Raw genomic sequence first — 27041 nt, 5'->3', positions numbered from 1 at the left:
ACAAGCTATATACAGGATAAAATGAAGGTGATCATTGGAGAGAAGGTAGTGGGATTAAGGGGGATTTGGGAAAGGTTTCCTAAAGGGGGTACCATTTTAGCTGAGACTTGAAGGAAGTGAGGAAAACCAGGAAGCAGAGATGAGGAGGGAAAGAATTCCAGGAATGGAGGACAGCTAAAGCATTGAGTTGGGAGATGGAGTGTTTTGTGCAAGAAATAGCAAGAAAACCAGTGTTACTGGATCACAGAATATGTGGGGATATAAGGAGATTGGAAAGGTGGGAGAAGGGCAAGATTATGAAGTCTTTGAACACCAGAAGATTTTATAATTGATCCTGGAGGTGACAGGGAGCAAACAGAATTTATTGAATCAGGAGTGACATGGTCAGATCTGTGCTGTAGGAAGATCACTTTGGCAGCTGAGCAGAGGATAGACCCGTGAGGAGAGACTTAACTTATTGCAATAGTTCAGGTGTGAGGTGATGAAAGCCTGTACCATGGAGGTGGATGTATCTGAGGAGAGAGGGGGGACATATGCAAGAGATGTGAACGAATTGAAAATCAACCAGGACAGCCACAAATTAGAGTGAGGAATGGAAGATAGAACCTATGTGGCTGGCTTGGATGACTAGAAGGACAGGGAGGTGGGGAGGTAGCCTCAAAAAGAATAAGGAAATTCCAACAGGGAAAGATTTAGGGGAAAGGTAATGAGTTCACTTTTATTCTTGTTGAGCTTAAGATATCCAAAGAACATCTAGTTCTAGTTGTTTCAGGGCATGGATTACATTGCTATAAATCCTTCCTTTCTCCAGGCTGAAAACATACAGTTTCTTCAGTTAAACGTCATATGGCACAGTTTCTCTTTCCTTCATTATTCTTTGAACTGGTTCTGATTAGTCACATTCTCTCTTAAGATGTAGCACTCACAACTTGGCACAATACTTCAGGTAAGAGCCCTCTAGGGCAGAATACAATGAAACTATTACTTCTCTAATTTTGAACACTTCCAATTAATGCAATTTAAGCTTGCATTAATATTTTTGGTTTGCCACATCAGACCGTTGACTCATATTTTTTCCATTTTTAAAAATTTATTTCATTAATTTATTTTGATTTATCAACAATCACTTCCATATGTTTTTGAGTTTAAAATTTTTCTCCCCTTCCTCCCTACCACCCTCCCTGAAATGGCGCTCAATCTGATATAGGCTATACATTTACATTTCTATTAAACATATTTTCACATTAGTGAAGTTGTAAGTAAAAACTAAAACCAATAGGAAGAATCATCAGAAAGAGGAAATATAAAACTCAACAGAAGAGAGGAAAAAAAAGATAGCAATTCAACTTTCAGTTATGATTACTGTGTCTTTTTCTCCATCCTTTTTTCCCCTGTTAATGCTTTTCTTTCTCCTTTCTCCTTTCCCCCCCTCACTAGTGTTTTGCTTTTGGCCACCACCTCCTTCAATCTCTCCTCCCTTCTATTATCCCTTTTCCTTTTCTTCCCCTTTGCCCTTACTGCTTCTTTCCTCCCTTCTATCCCCCCCTCCCTTTTCTTTCCCCTTTTCCCTCCTACTGCCTATATGGAAAGTCAGATTTCTATACCTAACTGATTATGTTATTCCCTTCTTGAGCCAAATCTGATGAGAGTAAGGCTCAAACAATGCTCACCCCCCTCCCTTCTTTCCCTTTGCTGTAATAGGATTTTCTGTCTTTTTCCATAGTGTATTTTGCCCTTGTCTGCCTCCTCCTTTTGCAGTACATTTTCTAAGATCAAACTAATCCACTTACTTGGATCCATTTAACCCACTTGATTAGATTTTTTTTTATCATTACATCAGAGTCAACTAATATCCACCTCTTTTATGTATACTCCTTTAACATGGTGTAATAACAATACAGTTCTCAAGAGTTGCAAGTATCATCTTCCCTTGTAGGGATGCAAACAGTCCACCCTTATTAACAACATTTTGTATCTTTCCATCCCATTTAACTTTCCATGTCTTTCTTGAATCTTGTACTTGAAGATCAAATTTTTTGTTGAGCTCTGGTCTTTTTATCAGCAAGGTTTGGAAGTCCCCTATTTTATTGAATTTCCATCTCCTCCCTTGAAAAATCATGCTCATTTTTACAGGGGTAGTTGATCCTTGGCTGCAATCCAAGCTCCTTTGCCTTAAGGAATATCATGTTCCATGCCTTGGGGTCTTTTAATGTAGAAGCTGCAAGGTCCTGTGCAATCCTGACTGTGGTTCCATGATATTTAAATTGTTTCTTTCTGGCTGCTTGCAGCACCTTCTCTTTCATCTGGTAATTTTGGAATTTTGCTATTATATTCCTTGGCATTGCCAATTTGGGGTCTCTTTCAGGTGGTGAGCAGTGTATTCTTTCTATGGTGATTTTACCTTCTGGTTCTAGGACCTCTGGGCAGCCGTCCCCCATGACTTTCTGAAAGACACTGTACAGGCTCTTTTCTTCACCATGATTTTCAGGTAGTCCAGTGATTTTCAAATTGTCTGTCCTGAATCTATTTTCCAGGTCAGTTGTTTTACCAATGAGGTATTTTACGTTTTCATCTATTTTTTCATTTTTTTATTTCTGTTTGACTGATTCTTGCTCTCTCATAGTGTCATTAGTTTCCATTTGTCCAATTCTAGTTTTTAACAGATTGTTTTCTTCTGTTAGCTTTTGTACTTCCTTCTTCAATTGGCCAATTGTATTTTTAAGGGTTTTTTTTCCTCAGTGTACTTTTTTCCCAGTTGGCCAATTGTGTTTTTTAGGGACTTGTTTTCTTCAGTGTACTCTTCCACCATTTGGCCAATTGTATTTTTCAAGAACTCTTCTGCCTCTCTCATTAGACTTTTAAAATCCTTCTTGAGCTCTTCTAAGAAGGCTCTTTGGGCTTCAGACCAGTTTATATTCCCTTTTGATGTTGCAGATGTGGGTTTGTTGACAATGTTGTACTCTTCAGAATTTCTGTCTTGATCTTCACTCTTCTCATAATATGAATCTATGGCACAGTTCTTTTTTTACTCATGGTTTCTTTATTCCCTGGCCTTTAAAGAGATTGAGCTCTCCTGCTGGGGAACAGAGGACTGACCCAAGCTTCTTGTGTTGGGAGCCTAGGTCTTGGTCACTGGCTTTTGTGTGGGGCCTCTTATGTTGGCAATTGGAGGCTGTAGAGTTCTGGCAGCTTACCTCATGTTGGGCTGGAATCAGCAAGGCTGGAACTTTCAGGCAATTCTAGGTTGCCTGCTTTTCCTTTCCTTTAGCTTTCTTCAGCTCCTTTTAGATGGGTGCTGCAGGGTGTTTATCTGCCTGGGGCCCCTTGCAATGCTGCCTCCCTCATTTCTGCTAATGCACTGGGAGATTCCTTTGTGGTAGAGTGCCAAGGCACCTGGTGATTTTCTGAGCTTGTTTCCACCAGTTTCCCACCCCCCTCACTGAGGCACTCAGAGGTCCAGGTGTTGGTTTTTGCCTGCTCTACCACCTGGGCTTCAGGATCTCTTCCTGGTTGACAGTTGGAGGCTGTAGGGTTCTGACAGCTTACCTGGTGTTGGGTTGGAATCAGCAAGGCTGGGACTTTAGGAAGACTCTAGGTTGCTTTCTTCAGCTCCTTTCAGATGAATGCTGCAGGGTGCTTATCCTCCTGGGGCCCTTTTTAGTGCTGCTTCCCTTATTTTTGATGGGGCACTGGGAGACCTGTTTGCTGGGCTGCTGCACTGCTGCTCCCCGTCTTTCTTCTAGTTCAGTTGTTCCAGGGTTTTTTTTTTTCTGGGGTGATATTTTCTGGGTTTTCAGAGGTTGATAGGGAAGAATGAGAGTGACTACCTTTTTGCTCCGCCATCTTGTCTCCCAGAAGCAGAACTCCCCTGTTGACTCATATTAATAATGATAATGATAATAATAACAATAGCATTTATTTAGAGTTTTAAGGCCTGCAAAGGTCTTTGACTTTGTATATCTTAATTCATGTAATCCTCACAACAACCTGGGAGCTAGGTGAGTAGTATTATCCCCATTTTTCAGATAGGGAAACTGAGGCACCAAGAAGTTGTTAAGTGACTCATCCAAGTGATGCATCCAGGATCACATAGCTAGCAAGTGGCTGAGGCGTGATCTGAGCCCAGGTCTTCCTCACTCCAAGTCCAGGGCAATTTGTAGTTAGCTATCATGTTTATCAGGTTTAGTTATCAGCTTTGCTTCATAGGAATTGTTTTCTAATCATTTCTTCTCTATCTTGTGCAGATGGTTGTTTTTTTCTTTTTAACCCAAATGTGAAACTTTACCTTTATCCCAATTAAATGGCTCCCTTTTTGAAATTCACTGATTCTGGTTCACTAGGAGGATATTAATGGAGTCAAAACATGTTCCTTTAAATCAGTAGATTTAAAGGAATTTGCATAGTGCCAAGAGAAATTTACCTTGTATTGCTCTGTATATGATTTCTATTTACCTAGTTTTGTGCCTACTTTATTCTCTAGTAGAATGTGAGCTTCTTGGGAGCAGGGAATGTTTCATGTTTTATGTGTCCTAAGTACCTAACACTTTATAAATATTGGTTAAATTGAATTAAAATAGCAAATATTAAAATGCCCATTAGGTCAACATGCCCTGAAAAGATGGAATACTACAGAAATCACCCCAAAAGTGAAAGTTCTACTGCATATTGATTTTCAGCTATATCAAAGGTGAGAAATAAGTCAGCAGAGAATAGGTTACGTACTCCTTGGACTTGGGAAGCATCAGTTGCAAGTCTTGTCGAAAGTGCACCAGTACCGTTCTTAGGATCATCAAACCAACTCATGTCCTAGAACAAAGCCAAACAATATCCTTTAAATCTTGAAAAGAATGTATATGGTCCTGTCCTGTGATTTCACTAGTGCAGGGAGCCCCTAGTATGGGAACTTCCAACGCTAATGTTGCTGGGCTATTCACTTGTAACATCTTAGAATATTACCTGGGACACTAAGAGATTAAATAACTTGCCTGTGGTCACAAAGCAGAATTTGGCAGAGGCAGGATCTGAATCCAGTTCTTCATGACTTCAAGACTGCCAATCTATCCATTATATTATATTGCCTCTCTACTCTTGAAATAGTGAAGTAATGCTCCCCACTCCCCAAACAACAACGATTCTCAACCCTTAAGAGCAAGAAGAGTATGCACATATTGGACACATGCTTAATTTGGACATGGAAGATTGTAAGTTTCAAGTCTTGACCATGTGGGATGTACCATTCCACAGTCTACATATACCCTCGACATTGGCTTGAGAAACAGTAGCCCTGACTATTTTGGGAGAAGGGTGAGGGTTCAGCCAATACTGAACATACTGCTTGGGCTTGGGAAGCATCACTGCTAAGTAGAAGTTTTACCAGCAGTTAGCTGGCCTGCCTTCAATGGGAGAAGAACATTGAACTTGTAACAATGAACTTGGCATCACAAGATCTGAATTCCAATCTAGTTCTCTCACTTACTATCTGTGTGACTTGGTCAAATCATTTAACTACTTTGGGCCTCAGTTTCCTCATCTGTAAAATGAGACCTTTGGACAAGATGGTTCCTAGGGCCCCTTCACACTACAGTTATGATCCCATTGTGGCCACTAATATAGTGGTTTTTTCCTAATCTTGGGTTCTCTTTCTTTGATGCAGAACCCCAGAGGTTGTATGGTGGAGTGGGGAGGGAAAGGTAGTGAGTAGGTCAGTTTGCAGAGCTGAGCATTTTTTATCTAATTTGCTACCTTACTATTGTATTTTAGGTCATAGATCTTAATAAAACTTCTAATGAGGCCTGTGGAGTACAAGATGGTTCTTGTCTTGAAAATGTTGTTAACTTGAGTCTACCAAGTCCAGAGAATCTCTCATTTTAATTTCTACCCCTCCCCCCATATACACACACACATCAACAGTGTAAATGGTCTAGGAGAGGCATATTTGGGGGCATGTTAAGTCTGTGCAGAAGGAATCCCAGCCTCAGCACACCCAAAGAATGGAAGACTGAATCTAAAAAGCAAGAGAGAAATAAATACCTGTCTTAGCATTGCCTTAAAAGCCATGAACCGAAGTCTTGTTGTGAGGATCTCTCCAGCTTTTCCAAATGTGAAGCCCTGATTGAGAAGAACAGAAAAAGGGCACCATTGTTATTTTCCATCTTCCCCAGGCCTCGTACATAAACTTCTCAGATGCAAACACCTACATATAACTTTCACCTCCAAGAGAATTCTGGTCCACTTTAGGGATTTCTGCTTTGTTTTTTAGAAGAATTCTACCATCAATAATGATCCAAATTAGTGATTATCTTAAAACAATAGTCTCTAGTTGCTCCTAAATGTGTTTGAATTGAGTGTTCACGTATCTGCAAGTCTCAAGTTTGTAACAGAATCCCAGGCCTAGAGGACACCTTGACAGGCTGCTGAGTTAATCCTCTCTGGGTACGGAACAAAATGTTCCGAATGGTTATTGTCTGACCCATTTTAAATACTTCTGGGTAAAGAGATTTCATTTTATGCAAGGTACCACTTTAGTAAGAATAAGAAAGGATGAGTCAGTAGTCAGAAAATAAGACAGGATGATTCAGAGTCATAAAGACTCAGGTTCAACCCCTGCCTCTAACACATACTGGCTATGTGACCCTTGTACAAGACCCTTGCCCCCTCAGTTCCCCAGGCAACTCTCTTAAGATTATAAGCAGTAAAGCCCAGGAGTAAACATCTGAGTACCACCTTTAGGCATGCACGTTTTCCTACCCTTAAGGAGCTTGTTTGCATTTAAAAAAAAAAAACTTGTCCAATGACATTTGTTTTCCTTGATTATTATTTCTAAAATTTATCTTTCTTTTTTATATCACCTTCACTCTCCAATATATCTCTCCTCCTTCACTCCTCCAGAGAGCCATCCCTTATGACAAATTTTAATGAAAAAAATAATGATCTACAAAACTAATCAACAATCTACCAAATCTGCTGTTACATTCGGAGCTTTGTTTCCATAGTACCCCATTCTCCCAAAGGAAGGAGGGAGGTGTATTGGATGACTTTTGTTTTCATACCATACCTAGTTCCATATGGAGCCACCACCTCCCAGCACTAAATCCCTCCCTCGTAACAACAACAAAATTAAGCAAAACCACCAAGATACTTGTGACCAGGTTGGACTGTATATACAACACATATACACATTCTCTCTCTCTCTCTTTCTCTGATCCTGCAGTCTCCCACCTCTCTGCTGAGAGAAGGGATGTATGGTTAATTATCTATTCTCTAGGACTAAGGCTGAACATTCCAAGTACTCAGAGCCTGCATCTAAACTGCATTTTGTGATTTCAGTTAGCCTGAAGGATTTAAAAGGGCTACTTGGTTTTATGACTGGCCCATAATGCATAAACATTTGGAAGCAAAGTAAGAGATGGATGGGCACCTACCTGGAGGAAAAAAGTAAAGAAAGAAAGAATTCCAAGCCCTAAAAACAGCAATGAGAACATATTGCACTTCTGTTGTTTCACTTCATCACCCCCTGGTCCAAAAATCTATAGAAGAGCAAGGAAGAAACCCACTTGGATTAGGTGACTTTCCTTCTGTTTTTTTGTTTTTGTTTTTGTTTCTGTTTTTATTTTTGTTTTTTCCTGCTCTAAACAGTGATACTTGGAACACATATCAGAAACTAGACCCCTTAAATCATGTGTTTAATAAAAGATGAAGTGGTTTTGGAGTAACATAACCTTTTGTTGTTGTTTAGGCCTGTGGCTGCAATGTTGTAGAGAAAACTCCCCACGTAGACAGCTGGGATGGCGGCCAGGAAAGAACCCTGAATTTGGAACCAAAGGGCTTGGGTTCTGTTCTTTACCGCCTGTGTCACCTTGGGCACACTTGGGTAAGTATTTCATGTCTCTGGGTGGCAATTTCATCACCTGTAAATTGAGGGGCTTGGATTTGATGGCCTTTAAAGACAATGAGGGAACTCTCTTCGTTAGATACCTTTAGAGTTAGATACTTGAGAGGTTTAGAGAGCCATCTGGTACACTTCAAGGTCAACCCATTTACTCAGCCACACAGCCAAAATGTGTAGAAGGCTAGATCCAACCCTGGGTTTTCTTTTTCTTTTTCTCCTTTGTCTCTCTCTCCCTCTCTCTCTCTCTCTCTCTCTCTCTCTCTCTCTCTCTCTCTCTCTCTCTCTCTCTCTCTCTCTCTCTTTTTTGGTGAGGCAAAGTGATTTTGTGAGGGTTAAGTGATTTGCCCAGAGTCACACAGCTAGTAAGTGTCAAGTGTCTGAGGCCAAATTTGAACTCAGGTCCTCCTGACTCCATTAGACTCTAGCCACTGTGCCACCTAACTGCCCTCACCCTGGGTTTTCTTGACCCCAAAATCAGCACTCTATCTACTATACCAGACCATATGTCTAATCCAAATTAATCTCAGCTTATTCAACTAATCCAAGGTTATTAAATATTACTTAAAGGTTCTTTGTAAACCTTAAAGTATTATATAAATGCAAGTTGTTATTTATTATCATTATTATTATTCTTTACGGCATGAAGGCAACGCAGTAGGTTGGGTGCTGGATTTGAAGTCGGAAGGTCTTGAGTTCCAATCCTGCCTCAGACAGTTACTAGCTGTGTGACACTGGACAAGCCACTTAATCTCTGTCTACCTCAGTTTTCTCATCTGTAAAATGGTTTAATAATTGGCCTGCCACATGGGATTATTGTATCGAATGAGATAACTATATAAAGCATTTTACAAACCTTGAAGTGCTATAAAAACTCCTGGCTATTATGATGATGATGATTAACTTTCTATCATTCCAAAATTCTAGGAGCTTTATCAGCTCAAATGTCACCTTCCTAGCTGTTAGTGATCCCCTAATTACTTCCACATTTTGTGTTTCATTATCTACGATAAATTATCCATGATAAGTCTAATCCATAAGTTTTATCTAAATTCTATCTGTAAATTTAATCTTACCTATGATAAATTTAATAATCCATGACAAATACTTTTTAGTCCTTAAAGCACTATGTAAATACAAGCTATTATTACTATTTTACTCTGTTGTTCTTGTTCCCCCTGTCCTCTCACTAGAATGTAAACTCCTTGAAGGCAAAGATTGTTTACTTTTTTTAAATCCCAAGTGCCCTGCTTAGTGCCTAGCACATAGAAGGAGCTGCAGAAATGCTCTAAGCTTCCAATAGTCCATAAAGTCTGGCCTTCTAGTCTCTTCTCTGTAGGGACTCAGATTTGGCTTTGTTTCACTTGAAAACATTTTCTTCAAATGGGCAGAGACATAAAATCATGGACTGGATGTAATGAAAGTTAACCAGCTACTTCCACTCAGCCATTAGGTCAACATCCAGTCACTGAGGCTTGGATGAAAGGCAGCTAACTGATGGACTAACACAAACTAACATGTTACCTGATTTTTTTCAAACTTACTGCTAACATCTCTGAAAAAATTATGGAAAATGCTGGCTGTAAGGCCCCATTGACAATGGCACAGAGGGTTCCCACCACAAAGTAAGGCCATTCTGTTTTATTCAGCTTCAGGACTTTGAGAAAAGATACTGGTGGCACGTCTGGGTCCTAGAACACAGAAGAATCCAGAGAGATAGTTATTTAACACAAAAGTGAGCGTTCACATGCTGGGACCATCAATCAAAGAACAATGACTTGCTGAGCACCTACTGTGTGCCTAGCTCTATGATAATTGCTGTGAAAGATAGGAAGTGGATGACATAGTTACTACCTCAAGGGACTTAAAATGTAGTTGAGAATATAAGCAGCACAGGCATTCCTGTTAAGGAATAAAAAGCATATAAAATAATGTGTTTGTTTATTTGTGTCCCTGTGAGGAAACACCCTCTACCAATGAACTGTTCTGCAAACTGTGGTCTCAGGGAGTTGGCTGTGGGCAGTAAGGGGTTAAGAGACTTCTTCAGTGGCTTCTTATTTCCCCTCTTCCTCACTCTCCTTTAAGGCATGGAGGAGCAAGGTAAGAGGTAAGAGAGTAAGGGTAGGAAAATATATGATTTCCCAAAATGCTGAAGATTGATGAATCAGTCAGTGCAGAAAGGCGCCCAGCAGGGACAACAGATTGGAGAAAGAAGTTAAGAAGCAGAGGGAAAGAGGGGAAGGTGTTGGCATTATTAAGCAAGCTTGGAGTTTGTGGGTGTAAGGGCCACTTGACACAAAGGACCATCTGCTATAGAAGGAGGAGTGCCAGCTTACAAATTTCTCCTGAGGAAGGAAGAGGCAATTGTTTTGACACAGCAAAGTACTGGTGCCACAGGAACAGTGGAACTGCAAACTTAGGCAAGATAGAAATTACTGCCAGTATCTGGAGTTCTGCTTGTTAGGAAAAAAGCAAGACAGTGATTGTGCCCTTGGGGTCATGACTACAGTATATGTGAATCACTAACTTGCCCCTGGCACTGTGAACTTGATTTCTGGGAAATGTAGCCACTGTCTGGGGGAAGAGTAAGCCAACACTTAATATGAACAATGGATAATAACTATTCCTTATTACATTGGCTCGGGAAATACTATGCTAGCCCTATCCAGGCTACATAAGTCCTGTCTCTGTCTCACGGTAAATTTTTTTCTATTTGTGTCTGTCCTGAACAAATTTTTTATGATCAAATGCCCTGGAAACATCAGGTTGTTTGTAGAGGCCAAGTTAGTTTGTTTGTATATAGGAGCCAAGTTTATTACTTTTGGGGAAAGCTAGCCAAACTCAAGGCTGAGGCATAAGCAAGACACAGTTGTGCAATGCTACTGAGGAGGAGTCTAGGTGTTTCAGTAATAGGTGATGAGATGCAGAAAGATATCCACTAACTGCACAAGATGTCCTAAATATAAATAAAACTGTTCTTTGGTTTTTTCTCGCTCAGCTGAGATCAGAACAAGAGAGAATGAGTTATCATTTCATCAAGAAGGTGAGACACTAAGAAGCACTTTCTGATGATAGAAGCTATCATAGGACTAAGTTTCCAAAGATAGCTATGGAATCTCTTTCTCTGAAGGTCTCAGAAAAGTGAAGACCTTGGTTTTCTCATTTCTAAAAACAGAAGGGTAGTATTAAAGTCTCTTATACTCTATAAATATGAGGAAACATTGATTTTTTTCCAGATTTACAATTCTCTTTTAACTCCAGAGCCTCTGTCTCAGAGTATCGCTGACATTCAATTCAACTCAATTCAACAAGCATTTCTTAAGCACCTACTACATGTTAGGCACTGGCAACACAAAGTCAAAAGTAAAGTAGCCTTTGCCCTCAAAGAGCTTACATTCTATTGTAGCAATCTCTTTTGAGGTAGATTGCCTCTACCCTGCCTTTATGTACAGGGAGCTCTCACTTCCCACGGACTGAATTATCATCTCGATAATGAAGATTCCCCATATCTATATTACAGTCCTATCTCCAGGGTTCCAGTCTCAAGAGCATCAATTGCCTATTAGATTGGTTATCCCATAAATATCTCAAACTTCCCATGTTCAAAACTGAACCCATTATCTTTCCCTCCAATTCCCCCCTCTTTTGAACCTTTTTTTTCTGGGGAGGGCACCACCATCACCCTTCCAAACATCCAGATGTCCATCTCTCCTCCTTAACTCATCCCACATACTCACTCAGCTGCCAAATCTGGTAGTTTCTACTACCATAACACCTCTTGCGTCTTTGTCCTCCTGTCCACTTTACACAACCACCACCCTAGTTCAGGCTTTCGTCACCTTCGAGCCAAGACTCTTCCAACACCTTCTTAATTGTCCTCTTCACCTCAAATTGTTCCTCTCTCCAATCCATTCTCCACACTGCTGCCAAGATGGTTTCCCTCAAGTGAGTCTGACCACGTTGTTCCCTCCCAAGATCAAGTCTAAGCTCTTTTTTATTTATTTACAGCTCTTTCTAACCTGGCCCAATCCCATCTTTAGTCTTTTTACCTTTTCTGATGTTGCTATGTCTTTGTCCATGTTCGGTCCACATCTCCTATTTCCATGTCTTTTCCCTGGCCACCTCACTTCTACCTTGTGGAATCCTTTGCTCCCTTCAAGAGTCATCTCTTCATGAGGTTTCCTGGTTTCCCATGCCACTTTCCCCAACCCCCCCCCCCCCACCGACCACAGATACTAATGTGTTTTCTCTCAAGGTTACTTTGCTTCTGCCTTCCATGCTTTTTGCATATAACTATGAACATATCAATATAAATATATAATATTATTGTAGATATACATATGCATACACACATATCTCCCTCATTAAAATATAAGCTCTTTGAAGACAAATTTTTTCCTTTTTTTATGTCTAACACCTAATACAATGCTTGGCACATAGTAGGTACTAAAAAAAATTCTAGTTAATTGATACAGTTAACAAATGCTTGCTGAATATTTTTGAATGTGAAGACTAAAAAATCCACCAAAGACAAGAAAAAAATGGAAATCAGTTCTCTTCTTTTTCATGATGAGGCTAGATCATCACTGCAATCCATTTCTAATCTAATTTGAGACCAAGATCAAGAACTCCTAAGTAGGGGAAGGACTCTCAACAAGTATGATTATTTTGGCATCTCCTTGGGGCCCAACAAGCACCACAGAGAACAATGGAGCTGAAAAATTTCTAGTAGGGAGAGTTTTTCTGGCCTAAATAAGGATGAAAACCATCTCAATCTTTATCTAATGATAACCAAACCAGAATTTTGAACATATTTTAGACTGTTTTCTCCAAGAAAACTACAAATGTAACATCCTTACTGAATGGCTTCTTTTCAACCTAGGACTGTTAAAATTAATGGTCAAGCCATCTGAAGGATTTTGAGAGGGAAAGGTCATAAAAGAGGCTGGGGGGAAGGGAAGAAACCATTCCCAGGATACGGCTGAGAAGAACAACAGGTTCATGCAGCATTCTGCCAAGCTGGGGTCCAGAAAAACACTGGCTGTCCATGTGGGTTGGATTACAGTCTCCATGGATTTTTCAGACTATAGGGATCATTTGTTTGTTCAACCTCTCAAAGCAGTTGCTTTTCCTGCTCGCCCCACCTACCTGGGGCGCTACTCACTAATGATCCCCAGAGTCACAGCTGGCTAGGCCTTTACTTTGTTTTAATAACACAACCCAAATCTCCATGGCCAATTCCCAAGAATCCACATTTTTGCTATGTCTAAGGTTTTTTAATGTAATTAATAGGTTCTCTGAATAAAGTCTCTTCTAAAGTAGTCCCTATGACACCTGTCTACAATCCAATATAAATAAATATATTGTTATCAGTATTATTATTAATTATAACAATTCAATGTTGATTTTGTTCCCAAGGCACAAAGTGAATTGGAAAGATCTGGTGTCCAAAACACAAATATGAATGCTAGGCTTGTTTTTCAACCTCTGTGTCTGAACATTCTGAAAATTAAAAGAAAATTTAAGATAGTTCTAGGTCACAGAGTTAGTTGTTTAAAAATAAAATTTTAGTTAATTTTAGTAAAAATTAAATCTTAAAATTTGCCAAGACTTTTGGGACACCCTGTATTTTGATAACTATTTTTCAGTATAATTGGTTTACGTTTTTATCCCATATATTATATTTTAGGCATATAAAGCTATTCTTCTGAGTAGGTCCACTGGCTTCACTAGTGTCCAAAGTATCCATGACACATAAAAGTTTAAGACTCCCTAGGTTAACAGTTACTGAGGCTAAGGACTCTACAAATAGTGCTGTCATTATACTTTTAATTGGAGTTAATGAACTTACAAGCTCTTCCGGAGCTACATCAAAGCTATTCCGATGCTTTCGTGAATTTCTAAAACTTTTGTGTGTGGGATTTCTAAAAGGTCGTGATTTCAGGCCATTTGGTGCCATCCCAGTTGCATTCTCATCTTTTAATTCAACTTCAAATTCTTCTGACTGAATCTGACATCCTGATGTCTGAAAGAAATACAAAGTAAAGTTATGAAAGGGTTTTGGTTGTATAATCTTGGATTTGAAAATGTAATTAAATTCCAGATTGAGAAACAAAGTTTTGAGGTTATATGGTATCAGTGGGAAGAGCTGTATTCAAAGTAAGAACACCAGAATTCTAATATAGGCTCTGCCTCCATCACTTGGGGAAGTTGCTTAACTTGTCCAAGCTTTAGTTACTCTTCAAATAAAATGGGGATAAAAATGCATGCAACATGGCAGGGAAGAATCCCAAGTTCAAATCCGACCTCATCACCCACACGTAAACCACATGCAAATAAATCTTTTAATATTTCTGAGGCTTACTTTCCTTTTCTGTAAAAGGAAGCTAATAAGATCTGTAATCTCTATCTCAACAGAGATGTTGTAAGACCCAGATGAAATAATGTAGGTAAAATGCTTTATAAACCTTAAAATACTCTACAAATGTCAGCTTAATAATAAATAAATGGATGAATAAATGAAATAGCATTTATTAAACACTTACTTTGTGATGAGTGCTGTACTAATACAAATATGAAGGTGAGACAGTCCCTATCCTAAAGATGTTTACAACAAAAATATAAGTAATTTATATAGTAATAATAATAATAATGGCTCACATTTTAAGATTTGCTGAAAGTTTTTATGTATAGTAACCTAATTTGATTCACATGACAACCTAAAATTATCCCCAATTTACAGAAGATGATACTGAATCTGAGAGATGTTAAATGATTTGCCCAAGGCCATACAGTGTTTCTGAGGTGGGTTCTCATTGGCTTCAGGTCCAGCATTCAAGGTCTGTAAGGATTACAAAGTGTCATATGAGATTTTCAAATCTTAAAATGTTGCTATATGGAGCAAAGGAGGGAATTAATATATGTGGATGCACTTTGTAACCTTCAAACACTAGACCAGTGATGCCAGCCTCCCTGTAGCTCCCAAAGGTGCATTTCTCCACTCCCTCCTTACTTTCAGCCCCTTGGTTTTCCTGGCTCCCTTCAGGACTCAGCAAGAGGCCTTTCCTGCACACCCCAGCCCTGCCAACATCTCTTCCCTCTGAGTTTATCTTGCAACAGATCTATATCTATATCTATATGTACATATGTATATGTCATATATGTTCCTAGTTATTTGCATATTGCATTCTCCATTAGAATGTGAGGTCCTTGAATTCATGGATTGGGTTTCTGCCATTCTTGGTATCCTCAGAATTTAGAACAATGTCTGGCACGAAGGAAGTTACTGACTTAGAGACTAAAAGAAATCCACTGAGAACCACTTAATTCCAATAAGATATTTATTCTAAACTGGGCATTAAAAATGAAGATAAAATGGATAAAGGGACAGACATTTACTCAACTTGTAGTGGTTGATTCCCAATATAACTTCAGAAAGTAACAAAAGACAACAACTACTATAAGTGCAGAAAGGTAAAAATGCCTTTGGTGCACTGGAAGTGTTGATGAGCCATTTTTCAAAATGCCACATGTTTTTAGGAAGCCCTTCAATTTACAGGTTCCAAAACATATCCCACAGCTCTCACGCAATCTAAAAGTTAGAAGTGGCTTGGGAATATTTTCACGTAAGTATTCTTTCTCCCAGCTCTTTTACAGTTGGGGGAAACTGAACCACAAGGCATGGTCACCACCCAGGGGATGTAATGGGTACTGCTTTGCACACCTGGATGAGAATAGAGACTAAAGGAGCTCTGAACTAAGTGAGTCTTTTTAGCTTTTCATGGACCTTCAGTGATTTCTGTATAAATACACTATCTCTCTCAGAATCTTAAGACAACATACTACTACTACTACTACTACTACTACTACTACTACTACTACTATTACTACTAGCATTAATGTAGCACTTTAAGATTTGCAAAGCATTGAAATATTATTGTATTTCATCCCTAAAACAATCCTGTGAGGTAGGTGCTATTGTTAACTCATTTAAAGGTAAAGAACCTGAAGCTAAGAAAGATTTAGTGACTAGCCCTCTACCGCTGACGTCCCAGGTGCAGCCCCTAACATACTCTGTATTATGGCTCTCTGTGTTGGTGTCTTATCCCTGCTTAAAGACTGTACATTCCTTGAACAGAACTCTGTCTCATCTAAGCACGGAGGACTTTGTCTTATCTAAACTTCCTGTCTCCCTCCTCACCTAGCATGGAGTTTTAAAGACAGCAGATTAAATGAGGTTAACATTTGTAAAGCTTTTATAAGCATTAAAGCACTATATAATGCTATTCTAACTATAAGTAGTAGGCACACAGTAAATATTTGTTGTTTTGGTTGACTGTGTTGCAAAGTGACCCCACTCGATTTTAGGCTTAGCTGAAGGCCACCATACTTTTATACACATATATGTGGTGGGTGGGTATATATGTGTATGTTTTCTTCCTAGAACTGTGATTTCATCAATGTGAGAAAGCCCTCTCTACCAATGCAGAAAGAATACTTGTACTGCAAGTTAAGAGTCTTCGAGACTTCCCTGGGTTGTTGTGAGGATCAAATAAGATATTTACAAAGTATTTGTATGCATTAAAGTATTATATAAATGCTAGGTAATATTATTGTTGTTGTCAATCTTCTTAGGTATGTCAGTAGCCACTTCAATCATGGCATACAATTTTTTTGAGTTTCTCCATCCTTCTTTTCTTTTTACTAGGTATCATTTCCCAGTAAGGCATATCTGCTGCACCCCATTTGGAATAATACTACAGGCATGGGGCTCCTGGTTTATAGAAGCAATTACACAATGCTTTAGAGAAAGCAAGTAGGGAGTTACTAGAAGAGAAATACCTGCATGTTAACAAGTTTGAAGTAAACCCCTTCCCTTTTCATCAGCTCACTGTGGCTCCCTTGTTCTGTAATGACTCCATCCTCAAAACCAGCTATGACATCCGCGTTTCGGATTGTAGACAAACGATGAGCTATAACAATGGTAGTTCGACCTTCTCTTGCCTGGGAAAAGGAGAGAGAAAGAGAAAAAGAAAGAGGGGGACTGCATATGATGGAGGAAATTATAGGAATGAAAGGTTCATTTTGTACCAAAGTTATCATACTGTAACAGTAACTACAAAAAAGTATTATTTGTACCCTATCATAATGAATAGAAACTTGAAGTTCTCTGATTCTACTTGTTACTATTAGTTCCTTATTAATTGATATAACAAATGCTTATTTTATAACGAATCATAAAATCATAGAATTCATTACTGGATAAGACCTCCTACTGGACAGAGCACTGTTTCTGATATCAGAGAATCTAGGTTCCAATTCTGATAATTATTTCCTCTGTGATCCTAGGTTAGTGATTTAACAATTTCCTCGTCTATAAAATTAGGGGGCCATATTACATGGTTTCAGGTCTTTTCCTCTAGTTCTATGATCCTCCAATCTGGTCCAACCTCTTCATTTTACAGCCAAGGAAACTGAGGTTCAGAGGGGCTAAATACTTGCTCAAGATTACCCACTTGGCATGTTGGCTCACAGCGACTCTAGATAAGCTCCCAGGATGATGGGATTACAGCCTACTTTGCAGTCTTTTCCAAACAGGGGTGGCAGAACTGGGTTTGGAATCTGGAAATAAGGATTCTGAGGCCAGCTCTGAAATTTTTTCTAGCTGTGTGACCAAGAACAAATCATTTGATCTACCTGTGCCATGGCTCCCTCATCTGCAAAATAAAAGTAAGAAGTCTGACAATGACCACTTCACAAGGCTGTTGTAAGGAAAGTGACCTGTGAACTTTAAAGTACTATAGAAACATAATCTCTTATTATTCTACAGCATGGACACAGATAGGCATCAGTAGTGCCTGCAGATAGAGCTAATCACCTCAAAAAGTAAGTTTCTCAAGTATTGACTTGACTACTTGATGAAGCCCCAGAATTCTGTACCAAGGGCCACACAATGTTATCAATTAGTCACCCCATCTATACAAAATCTTAGTTAAGGCCTTACAGAACATTTTATTTTTGAGAACTGCATTCTAACAGGACAATATTGCTGCAAAAACTACTTCCACATAGCCAAGAGAATTGACTTAGCGGAGGAGGTTATTTAAGGCATTCCACCGCACCTGACACCATTTCTCATCTTCCCCTTGTGGAGACTCCTCTCTCAGTGTTTGAGACCCTGGTGCCTATCTGTCCACAGGTCAGTCTTCTTTGCTGGACACAAATCCACATCAAATCCACTAACTGAGGATATTTCCCACAGCTCTGTCCTGAGCCCTTTTCTCTCTGACCTCTCCACTATGTTGTGTGGTGATCCTATCAGCTCTATTGGTTCAATGATCTTTATGCAGGCGGTTCTGAAACCTATGTATGTAGCCCTATTGAGCTCCTGACCCACAACACCAACTACCTTACAGATGTCTTGAACTAAATGTTGGCCAGGCATCTCAAACTGAACCTTTCTAAAACAGAACTCATTATCTTAACTTTTTTTTTCTTTTTTAAGGCAATTGGGGTTAAATGACTTGCCCAGGGTCACACAGCTAGTAAGTGTCAAGGGTTTGGTCTGAGGTCAGATTTGAACTCAGGTCCTCCTGACTTCAGGGCCAGTGCTCTATCCATCATGCCACATAGCTGCCCCCAGAATTCATTATCTTTCCCCCCAAATTCTCCCCTCTTTTGAACCTCCCCATTTCTGTTGAGGGCTCCACCATTCTTCCAGTCACCCAGACTAATTGACCCTGACTTTCTTTCACCTCCTATATCAAATCTTTTGTCAAATATTGTTGTTTCCACCTTCACATCTCTTATATATGCTCCCTTCTCCCTTCTAATGTAACACCATCCTACCACAAACCCCCATTACCTCTCACCTGGACTATTGCAGTAGACTTCACATCAGTCCCCTCACCTCAAGTCTCTCCCCTCTCCAATCCACAATCCATCCTCAACTTAGCTTCCAATGCAATATCATTAAAGCACAGACAGGTCTGCCCATGCCACCTCCTTAAAAGACCTCAAATGGTTCCTCCTTATTACCCCCTGGATCAAATGGAAAGGACTCCCTATGCACTTCAAGATCTTCAGTCTTCTTGCACTTTATGCCCTTCCATGCACTCTATGAGCCAGCTGTCCTAGCTTTCTTGTTGCGCCTGCATACCATCCTCCATTTCTTATCTCTGTGTCTTTACCCAGGCTGGCCTTACCCCCATCTCTTCCTCCTGGCTTCTCTCCTTCTTTGAATCTTATTTTCTGCAGGATCCTTTTCCTAGTCACCCCAACTGCTGGAGCTTTCTCCTCCATGGTCACAGATGAGGAAACCGAGGCAGGCAGCCATTAAGTGACTTGCTCAGGGTCACATAGCTAGTAAGTGTCTATAGGCTGGACTTGAACTCAGGTCTTCCTAACTCTAGGTCCAGTGTTTTATCTAGTGCAACACCTTGAAAATAAGGAACTGTTTTTTCCTTTATCTGGATCTCCAGATGTTAGCACGGTGTTAGGGACAGGGCAAGTGCTTAATGGATGAGTGCTGGGGCAGCTAGGTGGCACAGTGGATAGAGCTCTGGCACGAGGCCTGAGTTCAAATTCAGCCTCAGATACTGGACACTTACTAGCTGTGTGACCCTGGGCAAGTCACTTAATCCCAACTGCCTCACCAAAAAGCAAAAACAAACAAACGGAAAAAAATTAATGGATGAGTGTTGACTGATAGGCTGACATTGTAATGCTGTAGCATACCTACCAAAGGTTGCTATTTTGTTTTTTATATAGCCAATAGCGATCCTTTCCTTCGGTTTAGGCAAGGGTGTGCTGTAAACATTTAACAACCAGCTCTCAGGATGGGGGAAGGGATGTAAGCATAGCACACTTTAAAATTTAATTTGCATTATTACGTTTTCTCCATTACTTTCTTAAGTCTGGACAATCAGGCCCTGATATGTGGCCTTTGATGATCTCTGAGGTATAAATGCCTACACTGCAAATTTAATAACTGGTTCTTCCTAGCTGGTTCCAGCTGACACAGCAAACCTCCAGGCTTAGGTGCTTCCTAAGATCGTTTCTTGAGCAAAACCGAAGGAACCACGTGACCAGTGAGGAGGACACTTTTCCTCCCCTCAGCAGCAGCAGGAGCAGACCATGCAACGTGCTGTCATGGTGACCTGGTCTTCACTCCTAGCTCTACAACTTCCCACCTATGTGACTCCTGGCAAGTCACCTGATTTTAGCGTCTTCACCTGCAAAATGAATGGGTGGCTCTCAGGATTTCTGCTAGCCCTTCGCGCAGGATTGTTTAATCCAGGAGTGGGGAGCTTGCAACCTCAAGGCCACATGCGTCCCTCTAGGTCCTCAAGTGTGACCCTTTGACTGAATCCAAACTTCAGTCAAAGGACCTAACTTGAGAACCTAGAGGGCCATATGTGACCTCGAGGCCACAGGTTCCCCACCCCTGGACTTTAATCCATTTCACCAAGGTCTTTTTAAAGGTACAGTCCTCTGTGAAGCAGATTGGCACTGAATGTCTTATGACATCACCCTTTTCCATTTTAATTTTAACAGTAATCTCAGGACATAGATCCCGAAGTCCCATAAATAAATAGCCTAGGGGAATGCTGAAAGTGGATAGAACCTGCTATCTGCAAGCCTGACCTCACTCACTGGTCAAATTAACTGAAATAACGAGCCCCATATCTCACACACCTTCAATTTTCAAAACAGCAAGACTGTACAGAGACAGAATGGGGGGTTTAATGGAGGAGCAGAAGAGGAGCCCATTTTTCATTCATTTACTGGTTTACCAGTCCAGATCTGGAAAGCAAGGCTGTCTATTTTTTTGTTCCTACATTATAGTTTACGCTGCTCATTTTGGGTTCTTTGGGATGCACTGACCTTATCCAGAGCCGCTTGTACCTCAAATTCACTCTCGCTATCCAAGGCTGAGGTGGCCTCATCAAGCAGAAGGATCTTGGGATTCCGAATGAGAGCTCGAGCAATTGCTATTCTCTGCTTCTGACCTCCACTCAGCTGGGCCCCTCTTTCTCCAACCAGAGTGTCAAATTTCTGTTAACACAGAGAGCAGCTGAAGGAGTAGCAAGGTGGTACAGGAGAGAGAGTTCAGACTTGGAGTCAGGAAGCCCTGAGTTCAAATCCTACCTCAGACACTATCTGTAACCTCGAGCAAGTCACTTCTCTCAGCCTCAGTTTCCTCATCTGGAAAATAGGTATAACAATAACCCCTAACTCCCAGGGTTGTTTTGAAGAGCAAATGTAAAGCAAAACTTACAGGGTTTGGGGAAACCCATATGGAAAGAGGTTTGCTATAAATGCTAGCTATTATGAATTTTCAAAGGAGAAGTTATCTTTATTGCAGTGTGATAGAAACAGCATTAGGCCAGGAGGTAGGAGAACGGGGCTCACGGCCTGCCTCTGATATATACTATGATCCCCCAAGGCTCCAACACTGGGGGGTTGTAGGGGAAGTAACAACACGCATGGGTGGGCGAAGTTTCCTCACCTAGGAAATCACCGTATCAGTAAAATCACAGGCCCAGGCCCCATTCCTGTCACTTGTAAAAGAGTAATAGAACATGATCCGATCTATCATTTTGTACCATGCAAAGTCTGGGGACTTTGGCTAGATTAATTCTATTGATTTATTTAGCAAGACACCTCTAACCTCTAAAGAGAATCTAAGCTGCCTTATGTTAAATGCAGATTTTTAAAAATCACTGCTCAAGGTCTTCTTTACCTGTTTTTAGGGATTATAGGGGTTTTTCTTTCTTTCTTTCTTTCTTTCTTTCTTTTCTTTCTTTCTTTCTTTCTTTCTTTCTTTCTTTTTTGTTTGTTTGTTTTGTTTTGTTTTTTGGTCTGGGAGTTGGTTGGGAAGATTCTGGTTGGTAAAAACAAAATGTATCTTTTCCACTCACTAATGTCTAGCTTTTCCATAGAGCTTTAGGGTTTGCAATGCACTTTACAAATATCTCATTTAATCCTCACAACCACCCTGGGAGGTAAAAGCAATAACAATAACCACAACAGTAACAACAATAATAATAATGATGATGATGGTGATGATAATGATAGCTGACATCTATATAGCATTTACTATGTGCCAGGCATTGTGCTAACCACATTTCAAATATTATTTCATTAGATCTTCCCAACAACCCTGCAAAGTAGGTGCTATGATTATCCCCATTTAACAGATGAGGAAACTAAGGCAGACAAAAGTTAAGTGCCTTGCCTAGGGTCACACAGCTAGTAAGTATCTGAGGCTGGACTGGAACTCAGGTCTTCTTGACTCTACCCATTGTGTCTATCAGCTTCTCCTAAATGAATAGATACATTTTTAAAATAACTATCCCTTTACCTCTGGTAGTTTCATGATGAACTCATAGGCATTGGCATCTTTGACGGCTTTCTTGACCTCATCCATCGTCGCGTCTTCCCTGCCATAGCGAACGTTTTCAGCGATTGTGGTGGCAAACAGCACCGGCTCCTGGCTCACGACTCCGATTATTTCCCTCAGATACCTCACATTTAGAGTTCGAATATCTTGTCCATCAATGTGGATCTGAGAAAAAGGAAAACATCCTCGTCCCAAGAACTGAAACTGACAACTGAGAAATGCCAGCTCTGACAGAGGCCCATCACACCATTCTCAGTCAGTTTGGGGCATCTCAATGTACACAGGAGCAATGTTTTCAAGCAAGAAAAGGTCTTTGTTAGTCAGGGAGAAAATTCTGTTTTGTTTCTGTTTTTTGTTTTTCTGGTTAGGGAGTAAATGAAAACAACAACAACAAAAAAAACCCAAGCTGTGCCTGGATTGTTAAATTGAGTTCCATGATCTGTTCCTTAGGAGTCCATCTTTATTGTCCCTATAAACATCCCCAGTATTAAAGAGAGCTGAGACTTCTATCAACTTAGCTGCCCCAGCCACAGTTCTAATAGCATTGTCACTGATCACCAAACTGCCTGCAAATTTTGCCCAGATACCCATTGGCCAGATGAAACAGATCTTCCCAGGCAGTGTGAATGGCAGAGGTGGTGAGATGCAGAGCTGCACCGGTATGGACAAGTGACTGAAACAAAATTTTATGGCTCCTGAATGCCCTGGGTGACTAATTTATGTAGCTTCTTGTTGTCCAGGCATTTTCAGTTGTGTCCAACTCTTCATGACCCCATTTGGCGTTTTCTTGACAAAAATACTAGAGTTGATTTGCCTTTTTCTTCTCCAATTCATTTTACAGATGAGGAAACTGAGGTAAACAGGGTTAAATGACTTTTCCAGGGTCACACAGCCAGCAAGCATCTGAGGCTGGATTTAAACTCAGGTCTTCCTGACTCCAGGCCTGGTGCTCTATCCACTGTGCCACCCAGATGCCTAATGTATATAGCAGTTAACATTTGAAAAGTGTCTCTGCAAACATTCTCATGTGATCTCACAACAACCCTGAGACGGAGTGTTATTAGTATCCCCATTTCACAGATGAGAAAACTGAGCCACAGAGTGGTTAAGTAAGTTGCCCATGGTCATATAGCTACTAAGTGTCCAAGACAGGATTTGAACTGGGGTCTTCCTGACTCTAAATCCAGCATTCTATCCATGAAACCATTTAGCTGCCACAAAGTATGAAAATGAAGTAACTCTACTGATTGTACTATCATGACACCTTTCCCAAGCAAGAGAAGTATGTTTGGTGTTTCCTGTAGAAAAAAGTGCTTGATCCAAAGCTTTGGCAATAAGGAAACCTCATTCAGGGGTCTTACCGTGCCCTCCAAAGGGTCATATAGTCTCTGTATCAACTGAACAGTTGTACTTTTCCCACAGCCACTGTTACCAACCAAGGCTACTGTTTGTCCACTGTTAACCTTGAGATTGAGGCCCTTTAAAATCTACACAAGAAAAAGGAACAGCCATTATATCACTCCAATAGACAGCCCAGCAGACTTGAATTTCTAAAAACACTAAACAAGTGAATGTGTTGAAAAAATGTTCAATGAGTTCAAAAAACTTCAAATAAAAATTTTAAATGTAATTACATTCACACAATTAAGGAATCAGTTCTCAGACAGAAATGCTTCTTCCTTTGACTTACAGTACCTTGACATCGGCTCGGGAAGGATAAGAGAAGTGAACGTTTCTGAACTCCAGATTCCCCTTGATGTGGTCCGGTTTATGGCCAGCCTCAGAAAAACTGTCAATTTTAGGATTCTAAGTAAAACAAATGCCATGGGAAAATGCATTGACTATTTTCATACTTTTATTTCTTTTATTTTCTTTTATTTATTCTTTTAATTTCTAAACCCAGACTTTCTGAATACAGTTACATGGTTACAGCACCTTCATCATACATCAAACATCCAGGCCAAGAGTAGACACTGTATTTATAACTGCATGCTTGAGACAGCTTGGCAGAGTAGTCTTCCTGAAATGTAAGTCTGACCATGTCTCCCTCCACTAATTCAACAATCCCAGAGGCTCTTTTTTCCTCCTTCCTTTCCAGCATCAAATATAAAATATTTTGTTTGATGTCCAAAGCCTTTTATAATCTAGTTCCTTCCTATCTTGTCAGCCTTCTTTTTTAATTAAATTCTATTTTCTTTTTAAAAAATTATTTGTAACATTCTTTTCTTTTTATTTTGAGTTCCAAATTCTCTCCTTCTCTCCCACACCCTCCCACACCCACTGAGAAGGCAAGCAAAATAACAATTATACATGTGAAATCATAGCCATATTGCAAAAGAAAAAAAAAGAGTGAGAAAATTATGCTTCAAAGGGCACTCAGATTTGATCAGTTCTCTCTCTGGAGGTGAATAACATTTTCTTCATCATGAGTCCTTTGGAATTGTCTTGGATCACTGTATTGATCAGAGAAGCCAAGTACTTCACAGTTGATCATCATTACAACATTGCTATTACTCTCTCTTCACTTTACATCAGTTTTTTCTTGACAATTTCTTGATGTCTAGGTGCTTTTTTGATCATGGCTTTCAGGGAGTTTAATAATTATTAAATTATCTCTCCTCAATCTATTTTCCAGGTCAGCTGTTTTTCCAATGAGATATTTCACATTTTCTTCTATTTTTCCCATTGTTTGATTTTGTTTTATTGTTTCTTGGGTCTCATGGAATTGTTAGCTTCCACTTGCCCAATTCTAATTTTTAATTACCTCTTTTTAAATTTGGCTAATTCTGCTTTTTAAGGAGTTATTTAATCAGTTTTTCAGTTTCTTTTTTTTAAGGTCTTATTTTCTTCAGTATTTTGTGTCTCTTTGACCAAGCTGTTTATTCTCTTTTCATAATTTTCTTATATCACTCTCATTTTTTTTTCAAATTTTAACTCTATTTTACTTCTTTTTTAAAAACTCTTCCAGAAATTCTTGTTGAGCTTGCATCCAATTACCATTTTTCTTTGAGACTTTGCTTGCAGCTTTTTCACATTGTTGTCCTCCTTTGAGTTTATGTCTTGGTCTTCCCTGCCACTGTACTAGCTTTTAATGGTCAAGTTCTTTTTTTGTTGTTTGCGCATTATTAAAGTCTATTTCTTGACTTTGAAATTTATATTAAAGTTGGGCTTTGCTCATCTGGGGATGGAGAAATATTGTCCCAAGCTTTAGGCTTTTTTATGCTGCTGTTTTCAGAGCCAGTTCTGGGAGTCTGCAAGTTTTCAATGTTTCCAAGGTGCTGTGATCTGGGTAGAGGTGTGCTCTCTTGATCTATGCTCTGGTCTTTCCCCAGGTAGGGCCCTTGTTCCCCTATAACCACAAGCACTCCCACTCCTTGTGGCCCTGGAACTGTCACCAGATCCCCTGCTAACTCGTGACTGATCACAAACGCTTGTCTCCATCTTGGAACTCCAACCCAGAACTGCCTATGGGCAAGGGAGTTGCCAATTAGCACCACCAAAGTCCTAGTTCCAGCAAAGGGTTGCCTGTAATCTCTTTCTGAACAGTTGCCCAACCCCCTTACCATCTCTGGACTGAGAGCTCCCAAAGCTGCTACTGCTGCTGCTGTGACAGGTGCCTCCAATGACCACTGGCCCCTGCTACCATATCACAAACCTTTACTACTGACCTCCTAAGTTGGAAAAAATATCTCACTATCACCTTCTGTTGGCTCTGCCATTCCAAAATTTGATTTGAGGTGTATTTTAAAGTTGTTTGGATGGGAATGTTGAAATACTTCAGCTGGGTCCCAGCCTGTACTCTACCATTGTGGCTCTGCCCCCTTCTGCCTTGCCAGTCTTCTTATACCTAATTCCCCTTCACATACCCTAGGATTCAGTGGGTCCAGTGACTCTGGCCTCCTTACTGCCTCTCATATCAGATATTCCATCCCCCCAATCTCTATTTGCATTGCCTGTCCCCCAGCCTGGAATTCCCTCTTTCCTCACTTCCATCTTTTTGCTTCTTTCATGCTTCAGTTAAAGTCTCACCTTCTGCAAGAATTATCTCTCAATTCCCTTAATTAATATTAATGCCTTTTCTCTGAGATGACATCCAGGTGATCTTGTATACGTCTTGTTTGTATGTAGTTATTTGTATTTATCTTCCTCACTAAGCTGTTTGCTCATTGAGAGCAGGGACTGTTTTTGCTCGCTTTCTTTCTTTCTTTCTTTCTTTCTTTCCTTCTTTCTTTCTTTCTTTCTTTCTTTCTTTCTTTCTTTCTTTCTTTCTTTCTTTCTTTCTTTCTTTCTTTCTTTCTTTCTTTCTTTCTTTCTTTCTTTCTTTCTCTCTTTCTTTCCTTCTTTTCCTTCCTTCCTTCCTTCTCTTTTTGGTATCCTGAGTGCTTAGCACAGTGTTTGGCATCTATTAGGAGCTTAATAAATGCTTACTAGGCTTTATTTGAGGTACAAAAGAGTGTTTCTTAACACAGGAAATGCATGTTATCCACATCCAGAGAGAGAACTGATCAAATCAGAGTGCCCTTTGAAGTATAATTTTCTCACCCTTTTTTTGTAATATGGCTATCATGGGTTGTTAGTCTATTCCCCCATGCATTTCTCCGACTCTGTCCTCTGTTTTACTTCTAGTTGTGGGTCTGTCCACAGATACTTCGGGAGAATGGACTAACAACACCTGTGCTGCAGACGTGACACGGGACACTGGGAAGTATCCAAGATTTGGAGCCGGACACTAGGTTTAAAACCTGCCACTTA

The 27041-nt window shown here is 40.0% G+C and overlaps 1 protein-coding gene across 3 annotated transcripts in view; it reads right to left on the bottom strand.

The window, feature by feature from the left end:
• LOC110209191 (phosphatidylcholine translocator ABCB4) overlaps nt 1-27041 on the bottom strand; it is a 112815-nt gene that overhangs the window by 33729 nt on the left and 52045 nt on the right. For 2 of the 3 annotated variants that reach the window (XM_020987482.2, XM_020987483.2), the window contains exons 11-20: nt 23985-24095; nt 23651-23776; nt 22251-22454; nt 20771-20941; nt 16727-16888; nt 13737-13910; nt 9430-9576; nt 7422-7526; nt 6031-6108; nt 4723-4806 (exon numbers count right to left, since the gene is read on the bottom strand). In XM_020987482.2, coding sequence (XP_020843141.1) covers nt 4723-4806; nt 6031-6108; nt 7422-7526; nt 9430-9576; nt 13737-13910; nt 16727-16888; nt 20771-20941; nt 22251-22454; nt 23651-23776; nt 23985-24095 — 1362 coding nt within the window. The remainder of the gene's footprint in view (nt 1-4722; nt 4807-6030; nt 6109-7421; nt 7527-9429; nt 9577-13736; nt 13911-16726; nt 16889-20770; nt 20942-22250; nt 22455-23650; nt 23777-23984; nt 24096-27041) is intronic. The other variant, XM_020987487.2, reaches the window with a different exon arrangement.

Source organism: Phascolarctos cinereus, unplaced genomic scaffold (genome assembly GCF_003287225.1).
Source record: "Phascolarctos cinereus isolate Bilbo 61053 unplaced genomic scaffold, phaCin_HiC Scaffold_1;HRSCAF=81, whole genome shotgun sequence".
Lineage (NCBI taxonomy): Eukaryota > Metazoa > Chordata > Mammalia > Diprotodontia > Phascolarctidae > Phascolarctos > Phascolarctos cinereus.
This window is presented reverse-complemented; position numbering and strand designations above follow the sequence as displayed.